At 54.4% G+C, this 17,351-nt stretch overlaps 1 protein-coding gene across 1 annotated transcript in view; it reads left to right on the top strand.

Moving 5' to 3' along the window:
• Positions 1-17,351, top strand: part of ANOS1 (anosmin 1) — a 104,903-nt gene that overhangs the window by 67,069 nt on the left and 20,483 nt on the right. Inside the window, exons 4-6 of the mRNA XM_037027715.1 lie at positions 5,874-6,096; positions 14,308-14,492; positions 16,418-16,547. Coding sequence (XP_036883610.1) covers positions 5,874-6,096; positions 14,308-14,492; positions 16,418-16,547 — 538 coding nt within the window. The remainder of the gene's footprint in view (positions 1-5,873; positions 6,097-14,307; positions 14,493-16,417; positions 16,548-17,351) is intronic.

Raw genomic sequence — 17,351 nt, 5'->3', positions numbered from 1 at the left:
GAGATGCTACGATGTCCCTGAGCTTCTGTTTCCCCCTTTGTAAAATGCAGATAGTAATGGTTGTGGGACCCAGGAGGACTAAGTGGGATGAGCAAGTCATGCGCCTGGTGGCGGGTGAGGGATGGTAGCCCTGCAACCCCCGTTACTGATTAAGTGCTCTGCTATGCCATGGTGATGATGGTGCTGATGGTGCTGATGGTGATGATAGTGGTGGTGGCAGTGATGTTGGTGATGGTGATGAGGATGGTGGTGGTGGTGGTGTTCATGATGGTATTGATGGTGCTGCTACTGCTGATGGTGATAACGATGGTGATAATGGTCTTGGTGATGGTGATGATGGTGATGGCAATGATGGTGGTGATGGTGATGATGGTGTAGATGATGGTGGTGCTGCTGCTGATGGTGATGACGATGGTAATGATGGTGACGATGATGGTGATGATGGTGTAGACGATGGTATTGATGGTGTTGCTGCTGCTGATGGTGATGATGGTGATGATGATGGTGATGATGGTGATGATGGTGTAGATGATGATAATGCTGCTGCTGATGGTGATGACGATGGTAATGATGGTGACGATGATAGTGATGATGGTGATGATGGTGTTCATGATGGTATTGATGGTGTTGCTGCTGCTGATGGTGATAACGATGGTGATGATGGTGGTGATGGTGATTACGATGGTGATGGTGATGATGGTGGTGATGGAAAACTCCTTTCGGGGGTGTTATATCAGTGTTGCACTTGTGTATATAGACAGGAGCAGGAAGAGATTCCCACCCAGACCCTAGCTCATGGCAAAGGCTGCTATGTTTGAGATTTGGCACATGGTACACTTCTGTTGAATTGACCCGAGAACCCAATACAGCCTTTCCTCCAATGATGATTTTTATGATTTCTAACATATTAAGCTGATTTACTGATTTTGGTGTTTTTATATTCATCATGCCATGATTTCTGCAGAAATTATTTTGTGGCACAATATCACTCATTTACACCAATCAAAATGAAGAGAGTAGTGTCTTTTTAAAGAACATCCAAAACTTGTTACCTACCATTGTTAGTATTTTTATTTCTATCACTTGCCACAGGTCAGTTGAGTTAGCAGATTGCTCAGGTAAGCCACTGAAGCACACTTCAGTGTCTTAGCTGAGAGACGAGATGCAGAAGAGGTTTATAAGCACTCACGCATATTACACTTTAATTATTAAAGTGTAATAATTAAAGTAGGAAGGGTTTTCATTTCATCTAATGCACCCAAGGGTATTTTCTTCCACTACTTGGTTTTATCGACCTCTCTGGGTGCGTAACGACTGACATCCATTACGTGCTAACTACTCTGGAAAAATGCGTAATCTTTGAAGTCTATCTCATTCTTCCTGTCATATACAGCAAGGTCAGAAAAAGCAAAAATGAATGAGCATAGTAGCCACAATGTTCCACATTTTAAATTGGAGCTATAGAGCTGGAAACAGTTGCCATGTATGTGATTTGTGGGATGGTTCAGACGAGTCGTTTCATAAAGAAATTACAGTCACATTAATTTCATAATGAGTAACTTGCCATAATAGACCAGACATAATTGGATAAGCAGGAAACTTCATATTGTACACATACATCTGTGTGGCCACACATATTTTTATTTACCATAAAGTCTACGGGCATTATTCTGGCAATGCATGCAAGAACTCTCAACTTTCCAAAAACAGTTGCGTCCCTCTCGACGAGTCTGTGAGTCCTTACCCGGTCACATCGCAGGAAAGAGTATCTCCTTAGCGGTCACAATTTTCCTCTGATGCCCACATGACCTTTAGTTCACAGAGTTTCCAATAGGCTATGAAGGGACCCCTTTACCCATTTTCTCTATGTCGAGGGTATTCCTGTTCCCTCATTTTCCCTGGCCTGCCTGTGTGCATTTTTGTCCTCATTCCATTCAACGGGAAAATGCTCATTAAGCTTAATTAAAGGCATGGCGAGAGGCCTGTGCACAGATACCACATGTTTTCCAATGACACCCGAACCACGGATGTTTCTTCACCCCAACTCACAGTCATTACCCAAGGCTATTGTAGGAAGCACAGAAATCTGCCTTCGGTAAATAGAAACAAGAGTGTGGTTAAGTAGGAAAACATTAAACAGGAAATGGGCAGCAGTGGGGGTGGGGGATGACAGAGCTTATTCCACTCTTGTGGAGGTGCTGTGGTGTACAAAGCCCAGTAGGTAGCTCTTTGTGCATGTGAGCTCCTGTACTATTCATAATGAGTCTTTAAAAATATCCTTTCACGCTCACGGATCGCTCTAAGAAAGCTCCAGTGCACAGATGAGCGTCTTTCTTTCCACGGCCCTCAAAATCACGCCAAATGTATCCGAACCCATGCCCAAAGGGAAAACGGTGAATAAAGACACCGCACAACTTCTCGATCGCCTGGAAGATGTGTATGTTCCGGTGCTGATTACGATCCTTCTTTCGCGCTCTCTGGGGGAAAAAATGCTGCCAACCTAAGCCAGTGTCTGCCTGTTTGTCTCTTCTTAATCCGGCCCCGTTCGCTCAGCCAGTTAGGAAGATGAGGTGATCCCTGCTCTGCCTTCCCGTGCCTCAGTGCGAGGGCGCGGTGCTTGGCAGGTACGAAGGCAATTAGACGAACGAGAACAGAGGGCCCACGCTGTCCGTGAGTCTCTAGTCACGCCCTGTTTCCAGCGAGGACGTTTTGGACGGAATCGCCGTGATTATACCTTGGAGCGTGCTCCGGCCCTGTGATTTCCAAGTCAGCGAGCAGTAAACACTTGTCAGATTTCATCCAGCGGTTTCCTTGGGAATCTCAGCCCAGTGTCAGAGGCCGGGGAGTCTGGTAACTGAGTGTTGTTGCCAGTACCCGTGATGTGTATACATTTTGTGGCACGGGGGAGGCCGGCCAGCCCTTGGTTACAGATCTCACTGCATACCTCTGTGATTGCTATGTGAGGTTTCCACCTGGGTTGAGGACTTCCAAAGCTAACCAAAGAATGAACTGTGAAACTGAGCACAGGAGGAACGCCTCGGATGATGCGTTCTTTTCTCTTTTTTTTAAATAATTTTTTTATTTAATTCTTGTTCAAGTACAGCTTTCTGTCTTATATTCCCAACCCTGCCCGTCCCCCACCCCAGGCTCCCCGCCTCCCTCCCATTTCCGCCCCCCCACCCTTAGTTGTTGTCCATGTGTCCTTTATACTCGTTCCTGTGAGTCCATCCCCTTTTCCCCTGTGATTCTCTCCCCTCTCCCCTCTGGACCCTGTCAGCCTGTTCCGTATTTGATGCTTCCAATGTTTATACAGATTTTAAAAAAATTAACTAGCTGCACACTTGAGCTAATTCAGTTCAGAATCCGTGGCCTTTCTTTTGCCTTCTACCTGCAAAATCCTCACCTTGAGACACTCTTCTAATCCAGTGAGTTGACATCATTTTTCAATTTTACCTATGACTCAGAACAATCAGTTTTATTTGACCTCCACAACTCTAAGCCACCCCTGGGGATTATAGATTTTCTAGGTAGCTTTTGGAGATTTTCTTCTATTATCAATTAGTCAAACAGCCTAAAGTCTTCTCTCATGTCTGCTTGTCCTTGGGCCTGGCCGCCTTGACCTACGTTAAATATACGACATCGGAAGGACTCTCGCGGCTGTAAGAGAACGCTGTTTGGTGCTGAACGCAACCTCGTGGGACGTAGCCATTTCTAGTGCTTGCATGGCTCTGTCAAAACTGGTGGTCGAATATACACACCATAATGTTTTCCGTGCTAACGCACGTGCGGGCTTTTCATTGAGCACGGTTTGGAGAAAAGAACCAGAGGATTCTGGGGGGACGCTTCATGCTAGTATTGGGGTTTCCACTGGTTACCGGGGTTCCCACGGTCACCGGGACAGGCCCCTGCTGACGCCGCCCTCTCCTGAGTTTCACATGGCTTTTCCAGCCATCGGCACCTTGAGAAATATTGTGCTGTAGTTCACCCTCTTTTTGGAACAGAGGTACAGGCATTTCTCATCGTCTCCCCTCCCACCTCCCCCAGCAGGGGCTTGGACTCTTTTTTAAATGATCACATCTCTAGCCTTGTGTGAGCACCTCTCTGGGTGATGGACCCAACCCTTCCCCGAGCCTGTCTCCTGGGCTCGGGGTTCCCGGGGCTGGGATCCCAGGTAGGTTAGGAGCTACCCATCTGGCCAGGGGGTCCTACAATCCATTCCTGGAGAGGAGTCACAGGTGGCGTGCGCGCACGTGTTACCAGCTGTCCCCAGATGGTGGAGAGTCATATCCTGTCATCATTGGGGGCAGCAGGCAGGACACGGGCAGGTTTTACCAGGTGCTGCTCAGAGGTAACACAGGTGGTAGCAGGTGGGACCCAGGTGGTAGCAGGTGGTCGGGAGCCATGTTCAGTCGTTGGCGAGAAGCAGCAAGCAGGCTACTGGCAAGTGTTCCCAGGTGTGATTCCAGCATCCACAGGTGTCTGCAGGTGTCCTCACTCAGCAGTGTGGAGCCGCAGGCAGCCCACTGGCCTGGAGCCACAAGACACTCTTATTCTCTCCCTGGGCTTGTGTTTAGCAATGCCACCCTGTGGGTTTCTGATATCACCCACTCGACTGGACACCCAGTAAAGAGAAAGTGCCCTCCCCGTCCATCTCCAAGTCCCATTGTCAGGCTGCTGGTGGTGGTCCCCTCCCTCTGTCCTGGGCGTCCCCGGTCCTTTCCCCCTGCGGCTCTGCCCTCGTGCTTGGGGCTGTGGCCTCACCTACCCCCCAGTACCCCCGGGCTGGGCCTCACAGCAGCACCACTCCCCCCTCCCACCAGTGACAACTCGCCACCCAAGCTAGGGCGCAACCCGAGGGCAGGGGATTGCCCTGGCTGGACAGGTGTGCTGCAGGTGCCAGTGGGTTCAGAGGGGCGTGAGTGGGGGAGGGCAGCTACTGGGCCACGGCCCTCAAAGGGGCAATGAGGCTCAGGGGAAAGGTCGGGCCACCGTGTCCCTAAGGACCGGTACATGGAGACAGCGTTTCCCCTCTTCGCCCGAGCAGAGCTGCTGCCAGGGACCCCCGCACCTTCCCTCAGCAGTGACACAGCCACCCCATGTCCTCTGCCCGCCACACACACGTCCTAGTGATGACCACACGCTGGTGCCTTTGAGACGGGATGGCCTCCATGAGCCACCCATTTCCCATAAAGTGCTCCTCTGCCAAGTCAAGGAGTCCCCGTTGTCAGTCACTACTGTTGAGCTGGTTCACAGCTGCACCGAACTGCCGTCAGCTCGCTGCTCTTCCCAGCCCAGCTGGGTCCTGGGGGGGGGTGCCCGTGCTGTGCCTCGGAAAGGCCTTGCCACGCTTTCGCAGCGCAGCTCCTCGGCAGTCCCGCCTCCATCAGAGTCCCCACGTGCCCGGCAAGTCTAAAGGCTGGGCGTTGTTCAACTATGTTCGGTGCACGGAGGCGGGCGCCACTGGGTCACAAAACATCCATGGGGGTGTGGCTTTGAGCAATGCACGGGGTCTGCAGGGTTACGGCTGACAGTGCTGTTTACGGCATCCAGAAAAAGCAACCCACGGGAGCGTGCCGTCTAGGGGTTCTACTCAGCAGCACCGAGCCTGTGTTCCGCTGTCGAGCATCAGCTATTGGACACCCTTGTGAACTGGGTTACAATGTAACAAGCTGTGAATGCTGCGAGTGTGTGTGTGTTGCCTGCAACATTGTAACTGGTGGGCCACCGTCCTTTCAGAAGTTAGCACCAGGTATTGTGCCCGATGGAAGCAGATCCGTTGGCTCTGTGAGCCGTTCCGGGGGCCCAGGGAGGGAACGGGGATGCCCAGCCCCCTCTCCACTATCTCGAGCAGAACCATCTCTGGTCTCCCGCAGCCCCTGTTCCCCAAGAAGAACTACGAGTGCCTCACCAGCTGCGAGTTCCTCAAGTACGTCCTGGCCGTCAAGCAGGGCGACTGCCCCGCGCCCGAGAAGGCCAGCGGCTTCGCGGCCGCCTGCGTGGAAAGCTGCGAAGTGGACAACGAGTGCTCGGGGGTGAAGAAATGTTGCTCGAACGGATGTGGGCACACCTGCCAGGTGCCCAAGACGCTGTACAAAGGTGAGAGCCCGCCGAGCCTGGGGCGGGGGGGGGCACCCTGACGCTCCCCGGGGTTCCTATATGCGGACCTGCCCTGGCTATTGTGGCTCAGTGGGTTGGGCATCATCCTGTAAAGCGAGAGGTCGCCAGTTCAATTCCCGGTCAGGGCCCAAGCCTGGGTTGTGGGTTCGAGCCACGGCTGGGGTGCATAGGAGAGGCAACCAATCGATGTTTCTCTCATTGATGCTTCTCCCCCTCTCCTTCTCTCTTCCTTCCCCTCTCTCTAAACATCAATAAGTACCAACTTTCAAAAAACGTTTAACAGACCACAGAAATCAGGTTGGGGCAAGGAAGTCGTATTGGAGCAGAGCAAACCCTTCACGTGAATACTTTCACATTTAATATGAAGGAAGGAGAGCAGTACATCAGGGGAATCTGAAAACGGGCTTCTCTGGCAAGAACGACTCAGTTAAGTTGCACTGGTGCAGGGGAATAAATACATCGGGGCCCCCGGGAAACAGGCCGGGCTGAGGCGCACTTGAATGAACCCTACTCGGTGCCACAGTCTGGTGGTTTTCCTCTTGGCGTCGGCTGAGGACGCGGGTGACGTTGTGTGGACTTTTCAATATTTCGATTAGACTCAGGAGACCCTTGACGCAGGAATTGGGCTCTTCCAGGAGAGGGGACGCGGTTTACCGGACGGTGGAGCCCGGGGGGTAGCGCCCACGCACAGGCAGTTTCCGGACCCCTTTCCCCTCGACGCTGAGTGTTCCCTCGCTCCCTTCCGCAGAGCGGCTGCGTTCTTTGGTGCCCAGCTGCCGCTGCGGTGCCCGGCGCTGTTTGGATCGGCGTCCAAGCACAGCACGAGGCACATAGCGCTTGGCAAAGTAGCAACCGGTGGCAGCCTGATGCTCAGCGTGAAACAGAGAGACTCCATCACTGGCTGTTCATTTATTCACTGCCAGTAGAATGTACTGGGTCTCTCCCTCTCTCTCTCACATTCATTCACAAACACCAATATGTACTATTTCCAAACCTACGTGAGCTTTTCAAAAGAGCCGTGTATGAAATGGCATCGCCCTGGGGAAGTCAGGGACCACCCCATGGCCGTCTCGGTCTCACCCGGAAACCCTCTCCCCTGCACTGGACGTACCGCCCGCAGTTTCCTTTTAAAAACTCGGCCTCGGTCCCGTGTATCCCATTCAAAACCCTCTCCACTTTCCCTTCCCACCCACTGACGGTCCTTTGGTGGATTTCCAGTTACATTGTTTCCCTGCTTCTCGTTACAAACTGGAGGAAATCACTGGTGCGAAATCTCCCGCCATGTAACCCGTGCGTCTGTTACGGTGAAACCCTTTCAGTCGTTGCAGATCGTGGGCTACTCAGGCATGAGCGGGTACCGTAAAATCGGGGTGCTCTTAGAAGGCTGGGACTGCGTGGGCAAAGCCTGCGGTGATTTCAAAGGGGGGTGTGTTGGCGAGGGAATACAAATTAAAACAGGCTTTGTCTATAAAAGCATCGGAGGGTCAGTGTGCACTTCAGCTGCGTGTCCCCAAGGGAGGCAGGTGCTGCTGTCAGGGAAGGTCTCCACTTGGGTATTTGCGGAGAGAGGCAACTCACGGAGAACGGACCGCAAAGGGAGTAAGCAGAGTCGGTTGGCGTGAGCACGCCTTCTGCGTCATGAGCGTAAGGAAGACCGGCTGCTATTTTGAACACACACAGACACACACACACACACACACCCCATCTGACTGGACGGTCGCCAGTGCAGTTGGGTGGGATTCACAGCTTCCACTAGAGTCAGTGCATGTGTGTGACCCAGAGGCTGCCTGGACGGAGCCTCACAACAACACTCTTAGCGGCTGAGCCTCTTGGAGGCCCCGACTGCAGTTCCAAGCTTGCTCGCTCTGCAGACCTCTGGCTCCCTGCCTGTCCGGGAAAGGGTCCTTTCTGACTCAGCGCTCAGCTCCGTGTGGCCTATTCCAGCTGCCACCGTCCCTGCCCCCTCCCAGTGCCCCGAACAACCCGCATGCCCTCAGGAAGCCTCGTCATCGGCTCAGTGTGCGGGTCCTGCTCTCGGGTCACCAGTGCGGAGCTGAGGCGGCACGCGGGGTCTCCGGGGACCCGGGAGTCGGAGGCAGGGGTGCATCTCACCCCCGGCCCCCCCTGAGGCAGCTCTCCTGCCTTTTTTATTTTCTGCGGTCGTTGGATGGACGCAAATAGGACCCCAAACTCCCAGGGCCGTTGGGCATTATTGGCTGCTGTGGTACAGATCACTTAAACGAGGTCTCAACACCGCATACGTTAATCTACTGAAATCACGGACGTACGGCTGGTTTTAGTCCAATAAATGGGGGGTGCAGCGCCAGTGTGACATTGCCCCCTCCCCATCCAGTGCGCTAACCCCCATGGAGGAGTCAGACCCACAACCCTCACTCCCGTGGGCAAAGACGCTTTTACCTCGCGCAGGACACGAGCACACACCGACCCGTTTTTCCTCCTCCTGCTCATCGTCTCAGAGAAAACCCCACCAGGTAGCGACCCACGCGAGCCTTCTGTCTGGTCTCCCATGTTGGAGACAGGGGCCTGTGGACGGGATCACTTCAGCAGCTTCCTACGCCGGAAACGGGAGTTTGAAACACCAAGCAGGTTTTGATAAGATGACCAGCCAAATGCTCCGATGCCCTGGGTTGGGTGTCGGCAGGAATAAGCGTCTTCAGCTGATGCCTTTATATCATCAGCTCACTTCACAGGCTGGCGTTGCCGCCTGCAGCAAAGGGGGGCCATCGGGAGCCTTTTCCCGTCTCCCCCAACGCAGGAAATTAGCAGTGGCATCTCCAAACATGCGAACGTCTTAGCCTGGCTGAGTGCAAGCCTTGGGACCGTGCGCAGAGCTGGAACCCTGATCTTGCGCCGGTAAAACACCAACCAGGGCACCGTGGCTGACTCGGTTTCCCTTTCGCCCTCTCCTCTCCTCTCCTCATTCTGACTTACAGCTCACACTCTCCCACGTCCGGAAGACGATGCGTCTTTACTATTTTATTGCGCCGACGACAGCCTCTCCAGAGGCCCAGCCGTGGCAGCGGGTTCGGGGAGGGAAGGAGGAAAGCTGAAAGTCTAAATGTCGAGATTAGCGTCCGTGTGTGTGGCTTTCTGTGGCCTACCCTTGGCCTTTGCGGAGGTCATGCCAAGGATGAATTGCGCGCGAACGTGTTTCTGCTCCAAAAGATCCCACCGTGGAGTTGGTCGAATGTGCCCACGATACGTTACTGTGTGAAACAATCAAGCCTCAGGCCTTTAGAGACGGACTCATGCCACGTTTCGCAAGTGAATGGTTAACAGTTTTTAAAGGATCGTGCAAAAACGCCTTCGTGCGATGAAAGCCCCCATTTCTGGAGCAGTGCCTCTGTTTATGCGAAACATGAGATGATCGTGAGCTGTTGAGCCTTCGCGACGCTCCACCTTGCTACATTTTGATGACATTTGTAGTCGTCGCAGAGAGTTTCACACAAATAAAGGAGTCTCCTGGTGATCGGCAACTGCCCGCTGTCCAGATCTTTCTGCATTTTTGGAAGTGCTGGGTTTCTGTTCCTTGGATTTCAGCAAGAGGCATGTCACCGTCTCAAGGAAAACTCTGCACCTGTCTGATCACACCGTGTGGGATGCTGTGCAATAGGAGCTTCGAATTTTGTACAGTAGGGTTTCGATGGCGGATGACTAATTTGTTCAGAAGTAATAAAGAAGAACAGTTCGGGTCAGCGACCTAATAGCAAGCAGCTGTGGAGTGCTCCGCCTTGTACATCTGGTGATGGAATCCGGACGCTGGTGGAATCAGCAGACACGGTGGGGAGCTACACCGTGGGGCCTGGGGGCCTTCAGGGGGCCGGAGGGGGAGGGAAACCGGGCCCCAGCTGCACGTGACTCCAGCCGAGAGCTGGAGTTACTCACAATCAAGGGAGCCAGCCGACCCTGACGCAAAGCAGATGGACTGTCTCTCCCTGGGCGCATCCCAGGATTGTTGCTCCTCGCAATTACAGGGATGTCGCGATGGAGACATGTGGACTGACAGCGCCCCGATGCTGGTTACAGTCGGTTAAGGCTCTTGGGGGTTGGCGGAGATTCCAGAGGGAAGCCCCAGAGTGGTGAGATTCAGACGTGTGGGTTGGCTCCTGCCGCGCTCGGGCTACCTCGCCAGCTGGGGCGTGTGTGGGGCTTGTGTTGGCCATGGAGGATGGCTCACGGGGCCGCCAAAGAGAAAGACAAACCTGCCGTCTCAGTGAGCGTGCTGAGTGAGGTGACAGAGGTGAGCAGTCACCTGGTACTGTGCCCGCAGGAACCAGGTGACCCGGGCACTGGGCACAGGCCTCCCTCGCTTCCCCAGTTTGCACACCTGTGCCCTACAAATATTTGTCTAGTGCCCGCCTGCCCGCCTAGAGTGCAAGAATGACACAGAACAGTCACGTCGTCCAGGCTGGTATTTCACCCCTCCGGACAATTTTTTTTTATATATATATACCTAAAAAGACTAGAGAGCGACTTTTGGATGAAGACCGACCCTCCATTCCCTTTGGGATGTTCATCGCATCTGGAAGGCTCACCAAAAATTGGTTTTCCCCTGGGAGATGTTCTACTGCCGATCAGTAAAACCATTCTGTCTTAGAAACGGCTTACTGTTCATCTCTTCAGCACTTAGCATTTGCCTCTTTAAAAAGCTGAAGGGAAGGAACGTCTGAGTGGCCGGGCTCGCATGGAAAGCAGAGCAGTGGGTTCCCCGGAAGAATGCAGGACGGGGGACGCAGCGCAGACATCGGGTGGTGGTTCCCCCCACCCCACGTGCCTCTGGGACAGAGAGGGTTTTGCCGTCACTGCTGAGGTTTGCGTGTGTCCTGCCACCCACTCGTCTCACGGGGGTATCCTGAGTGCCCAGTGAGTGAGAGGCTTAGCCGGTGCCCTCATCCGATGTCCACCGAGCGTTTGCTCCTGCGGAACAGTGCTCTGGGGACACGGTGAGGGACGGGAAGGAGGGGGACCTGGTCCGTGGAGGGGGGAGATGGCATCCTCATTCCACGGGCGGCTGCGGTGAGAGGCCCCCGAACGCACGTCTCGGTAGTTGCAGACTAAACGTCGCAGATGCGGAGGCAGAGCGGAGCCTCTGTTTCCAACGGGGAGGCGCCGGGACTGTGGTAGCTCAGAGGGGCATGTGGACCAAGCCTGGACGTATTCACGGGGGTGTGGGCAGAACACAGGGGGAAGGACATTTTGGGGAGGGGGGGACGCCGTGAGGAGGCCATGGCGACGGCTGGCTGCGTGACTAATGCGTGCCACGCGAGCAGAGGCCACGGAAAGATNGACGGGGGACGCAGCGCAGACATCGGGTGGTGGTTCCCCCCACCCCACGTGCCTCTGGGACAGAGAGGGTTTTGCCGTCACTGCTGAGGTTTGCGTGTGTCCTGCCACCCACTCGTCTCACGGGGGTATCCTGAGTGCCCAGTGAGTGAGAGGCTTAGCCGGTGCCCTCATCCGACATCACAGACGCGGAGGCAGAGCAGAGCCTCTGTTTCCAACCGGGAGGCGTCGGGACCGTGGTAGCTCAGAGGGGCATGTGGACCAAGCTTGGACGTATTCACGGGGGTGTGGGCAGAACACAGGGGGAAGGACATTTTGGGGAGGGGGGGGACACCATGAGGAGGCCATGGCGACGGCCGGCTGCGGGACTAATGCGTGCCACGCGAGCAGAGGCCACGGAAAGATAAGGGTCGTGCGTCGCAGAGACGGACGTGCTCAATGACACACGGACAAGTTTCTCTTCACAGCAAATGGGGTGCCATTGAAGAGGTTCAGAAGGCGAAGGGGAGACTCTCCCTGCTGGAGCAAAGAACCACAAAACACTGGAAGGAGGGAGTTAGAAAAAGGAGATTGACATGCAGGGACGTGGGAGAGAAGGCCACTGCGAGGTCCAGACAGGAGAGGCAAGGGCCCAGGGAGGGTGGTCACCTCGGAGGCAGGGTGAGGTGGGCATCCCTGGAACCATGCCCTGCGGTGACCCAGCAAGACGTTTGTAGGTGCAAGAGCACGTCACAGAGGCCCCAAGACCCAGTGGATATCCCAGAGCACAGAGCTGTCATGAAGATAAATGTCACAGGTGAGGGACGTATTTGGGGACAGGCCCTTGAGGTGGGGCCTGTGCAGGTGGACAGGTGCGAGGTGCAGCCCTGAGAAGGGTTGAGCTCCGTCTGTGAGTCACCGCCCCGCAGAAACGTTCTACTCTGGAAAGTCAGCGGAATCCCTGAGGTAGTAAGCTCAGCCGCCGGAATGCCAACCAGGAATGTCAAGGACATTAGGGTCGGACAGTCCAAGAGAAAACCGCCCGTGTTCTCTCCTGCGGCACGTGGTTTTCCTCATTCAAACTGTGGGCAGGAGCAGAGAGATTCAGAGAGAAAGCTGGCCTCAGCCCTTACCTCCAGGCGCCTTACTCACTTTCCCTGAGACTCAGCCCTCTGCTGCTCAGACTGGAGTCACGGGAAGAATCAGGCAAGTCCATGGCAAAGTAAAGGGCCGCTGTAGACGTCGCTCACCGGCGCGTCGAAGCGGACAAGGCTGAGGTGCAGTGGACGCGTTCTCTGGAAAGCTGTTGCCAGGAATTAGGGACCTGGTCAGCAGTTGTAAATATGCCACTTTAAAATGACCCACCCCCCTCCGGTGAAATGCTTCCCGCTGTTCAAGTTCCCCAGAACAACAGCAGGCTGAGTTCAGGTGCAAAGGCAGGGAGGTGGAATCCAGCCGCGTCCCCGGTGGGTGTGAGAGCTTATTTCCAGTTTGCATTTGCACGCCCCTGCACTCTCTCTGTTCCAACGTGTGTGTGTGTGTGTGTGTATGTGTGTGTGTGAGAGAGAGAGAGAGAGAGCCTTCTGAATGGACCTTCCAAAGGCATAAACGTTGCTTCAGGCCCCTTCCCTCCAGAAAATGATGTGACTTGCAACCCTGAATAGATTCCACGTGATTCAGCTAGTTTCACGCTTCCTATCAGTGCGATAAACTGGTGCGACACGCCCTTTCCCCGGTGGCTCCTATTTTGACCAGCGATTCTTAAACTTTTCCCTCACCTGACAACTTGCATACACCCCAGGAGGAAAGTAGGAATGCCCCACGCCTTTTCCATCAGACACCTGTGAGTGGCTATTGAAGGAGCACGCTCGCCCCGGCCAGGTGCGAACGTGGCCTGTTCATCATTTTCCGGTTTCAAACCCGCAGTCTGTAGCAGGGGTCTCAGCCGTGCTTTGGGGTGTCCGTGAGACTCATGCTTTGGGAGACAGGCTTGTTCCGTTTCCCTACAGGAGAAAACTGAGCTTTATGGTGTTTTCCTTACAAGCAAAAGTCCTGGGGAAATCAAGGAGAATAACCCGGGAACCAGGTTACAGTGACCCGAGTTGCTAAATGGGAAAAATGACTTTAAAGGCGTTAGGACTGTTGCCTTGTGGGAATTCATGTTAACCTCAAGGCACGTGGCCTGGTAATGAATGCTCGTAAGAAAACGGGCTTTGAGATTGCTGGGAGGAGAAAACCTTGTTCAGAATCAGGAATCGGTTCAAATTTTTTAAATCAGTTTATAGATTTTCAGAGACAGAGAGAGACATCGGTTTCTTGTTCTAGTTATTTATGCGTTCATTGGTTGCTTCTTTTCTTAAAAAAATATTTTATTTATTTATCTTTAGAGGGGAAGGGAAGGAGAGAAGGAGAGAAATATCACCGTATGGTTGCCTCTGGTGCGCCCCCTGCTGGGAACTGGCCTGCAACCCAGGCATGTGCCCTGACTGGGAATTGAACCGTGATCGTGTGGTTCCCGGGCCCGTGCTCAATCCACTGAGCTACGCCAGCCAGGCGTTGGTTGCTTCTTACACATGCCCTGCCTGGGGATCAAACCCACCACCTTGGCGTGTGAGGACGACGCTCGAACCAACGGAGCTCCCCGGCCAGGGTCTGAATCAGGGATCGAGCCGGACCCTCTTTAAATCATGAGAAAGCTCACGGGGAAGGGGCCGAGACTCTTTTGAAGAGTGAAGGTCTGACCTCAGTGTCAGATGATTTCAAACGGCAAAGCCTGACACGGAGGGCCCACTTTTATGAAAGCCAGTCGCGCCTCCTGGTCATCAGGCAAGACCTGCCGAGAGTTCCTCCCGCCCCCTCAGCGGGCGTCCTGCGCGGGCGGCCACCACGCAAGTGCTCTTTTTGCAGGTGTGCCCCTGAAGCCCAGGAAGGAGCTACGGTTCACAGAGCTGCCGACCGGCCAGCTGGAGATCAGGTGGTCCTCCAAATTCAACATTTCCATCGAGCCCGTGATCTACGTGGTACAGAGGAGGTGGAATTACGGGATCCACCCCAGCGAGGACGAGGCCACGCCCTGGCAGACGGTGGCGCAGGTGAGTGCCTCACACGCCGCTCCGGGCGGTCCCGTCCACGGCCCACCTGCAGACACGGAGCTCTCGAGCCGCACGGCAGCCAGGATGGCCTGAAACGACGCCGGCGTGGGCCGGTCGTGTGTGTCTGCGGGAGGCAGCACGACCCCCATAGACACAACCTGGTACCTCTGAGACGTGCCTGTCGGCTCGTTTGCCCAAAAGGAGATACCTCTCCAGTCTGAGCATTTGCTTTTAGGTTGGCCCCGAGCCGGAGATAAGGGAATGCAAGCCACTTAGTCCTAGTTAGTGTGATGGCTGATCACGGAAAGGACCCCTTCCCCTCCTCCTAAGTTAAGCCCTCATTGCACACAAGGATGCGATTGGCGTGGGTAAGCTTCGTGCCGCACCTGAGTCCGCGGGAAGGAGCCGGCAGCTCGGCCGCCTCTGCTGAGGGCTCCCCTTGGGTCCCCGTCAGCGGGCCACCTGATCCGCAGCGCCCCGTGTTTCCCTCAGCGGGCGCCGCGTCCTCTCTGTTTGGTGGGGAGGAAAGCAAAATACTGTCTTTCTTTTTAAGAGCTGTTAGGTGGGCTGCCAGCTGCCAGGGAACCGCAGGAGACAGGCAAAGGGCGAATCCTCCGTGTGAAGCCGCCGAGGGCTTCTCAGCAAGGCAGAGGCTGTCTCCACACCCCTTTCCTCCAAGGATTCCATTCTCAGGAAATAGAAAACAAGTTTCACTCGTCAGCTCTTGGGGAGAGACATTTGGTTCATTCACGAATAATACTACCCCCAAAAGGATAAACGCTAGAATAATTTGAAGACCCCAAGATAAGTGAGAACTTGGGTGTAAAAGAAACATATTCAGTTACAGGGGGAAAAACCCCCCCGGTCAAATAAATTTACTAATTCTATATGTGTTTTGTAAAAGAAACAATTGCTTTAGCAAAACGTAGAGACGCTCAGAATTCAGCCTGAAGTTCTATTGGATTTTCATGGTATATTCCCTTAAGCAATGGTACAAATATCGTTTGCACATTTCTAAATTATTTTAGGACTTAGGGAAGTAACCGGTGATATCTCTTCCATCCCTTGTGTTTTTAGAGAGAGGGAAAAACCTGGAAGTATTATTATATCCATGTCTTTCCATAGTTAGCCCACGTAATTCTTTCTTTCTCTGGCTGCTGAGTGCTGCAGATATCACGCTGGCGTTAGTTTTTAAACTCCAGGCTGAAACTCTGAGCGACGCAGTCGGTGAGAGTGTCGTCGGAGGTCCTAGCAAGTGAGGCGCAAGGCCACGTTTCAGGGTTCACGTTGCCTCCTTGGTCTCGGCAGGGTGGGGCTTCCCTTAGGTACGGCAGCCCACGTGACGGTGCCTTTCGGGAAGTTGCCGTAAACTGAGGCAGGGTTTAGTTCGATTCTCCTTCCTCATCGTCACCCCCTGAGCCCACGCGGGGTTCAGCATCGATGAGGCATTGGCTGCTGTGATTCACAGCCAACGTTTTCACGTCTCCTACAGGACGTGTGGAGAGCAGGTGCGCGTCCCCTTAGCCTGATGAAGGAGGGATGCAGGGGGACTGTCACCGGCACTTGACACCTTGGGGATGGTGGCGGTAGAGAGAGCAAAGCCCGTCCCTCAAATGCTGCGTGTCGTCCCCGGATTCAACAATAGCCTGAGGCTTGGTCGACAGGGTTTGACTTGAGGAGGCCTCTGAGTCTGCCACTCTTTGGGGTGAAATAGCTATAAGCAGAATAGGGCGCCTGAAACTTTGCCCGGAAGCTCTCTTGTGCTGGCGGCTGTCCTCACACCGCGCGTGGGACCCCTCATCCAGAGAGGTCCCGGGAGGTCAAGGCTGAGTGGCCTTGGCCGATGCGCGAGCGTATTTTTAACATCGACGCCCCCGATATGTCTGAATACGAAGGTTCCCTGTGCTTTGTGTCATCCCCCTCAGACCACAGACGAGCAGGTGCAGCTGCCCGACATCCGGCCCAGCAGGTGGTACCAGTTCCGAGTGGCCGCGGTCAACGTGCATGGGACCCGGGGCTTCACGGCGCCCAGCAAACACTTCCGCTCCTCCAGAGGTCAGTCTCTTGTTCCCGCCCGGCTCTCGCCTCCCTCCCAGGACACGTGAGATAGATCCATCCTGTCCCTGTGTCCGTGGGTATGGCCGGCCAGCAGGTGGCTTTGCCGTTCCAAGCGCACGGGGCCAAGCGTGGTGGACTATCCACTGTCCACAGGTGGTTTTCCGCTATCAACTCCTGCTCAGTGTTTGCCCTGGGCAGTCTGCAACAAGCACTGCTCCACCCACTTTTGGAGAGAGCGGTTTAAGCGTGGGCCGTGGGACATTACGCCGTACAGCTCTTCTTGGAAGCACGGTTCCCTCGAGTGCAGACTAGTCTCTTCTGTTCCGTTGCGTCCAGAACTGGAACCTGTCGGGGGCCACGTGATCACTATGGCTTTGTTCAATTCCCACCCCCTTGCTACTTTAAAACCTACGTGGACTCTGATAAGGGTCCGTCCCGTCAGCCTGGGATCGTTGAACGGGTTGCGCGAGGTAGTAACGATGCCTCCGGGTGCACTTCCTGCTCCGCTAACTAGGAAGACGGGATTTCGGAGGCGTAGATTCATCCCCTTGTTCACCCTCTAACTGGGAGCTGGCCTCTGGCCTGGACGCTGACTTAGCTTTATGTGGGCCAGAATGCATTGTGATATTCAATGAATACCGTGGGCCACGACATTTCTCCTTTGTCTTTCGTGGTGGAAGGTTTCACCTGGCTGCTCTGAGGTGCCGTTTCTATACCGTGATTGGGACGATGCATAGGGTTCGGCCGGTCGATCCGTGTCTCGCTGTGTCATGAGATTGCCGCCCCTGTCTCTGCAGGGCC

Source organism: Sturnira hondurensis, unplaced genomic scaffold (genome assembly GCF_014824575.4).
Source record: "Sturnira hondurensis isolate 20B ecotype Veracruz unplaced genomic scaffold, ASM1482457v3 Scaffold0019234, whole genome shotgun sequence".
Taxonomy (NCBI): Eukaryota; Metazoa; Chordata; class Mammalia; order Chiroptera; family Phyllostomidae; genus Sturnira; species Sturnira hondurensis.
The sequence above is the reverse complement of the archived record's forward strand: the minus strand, read 5'-3'. Positions and strand labels throughout refer to the sequence as shown.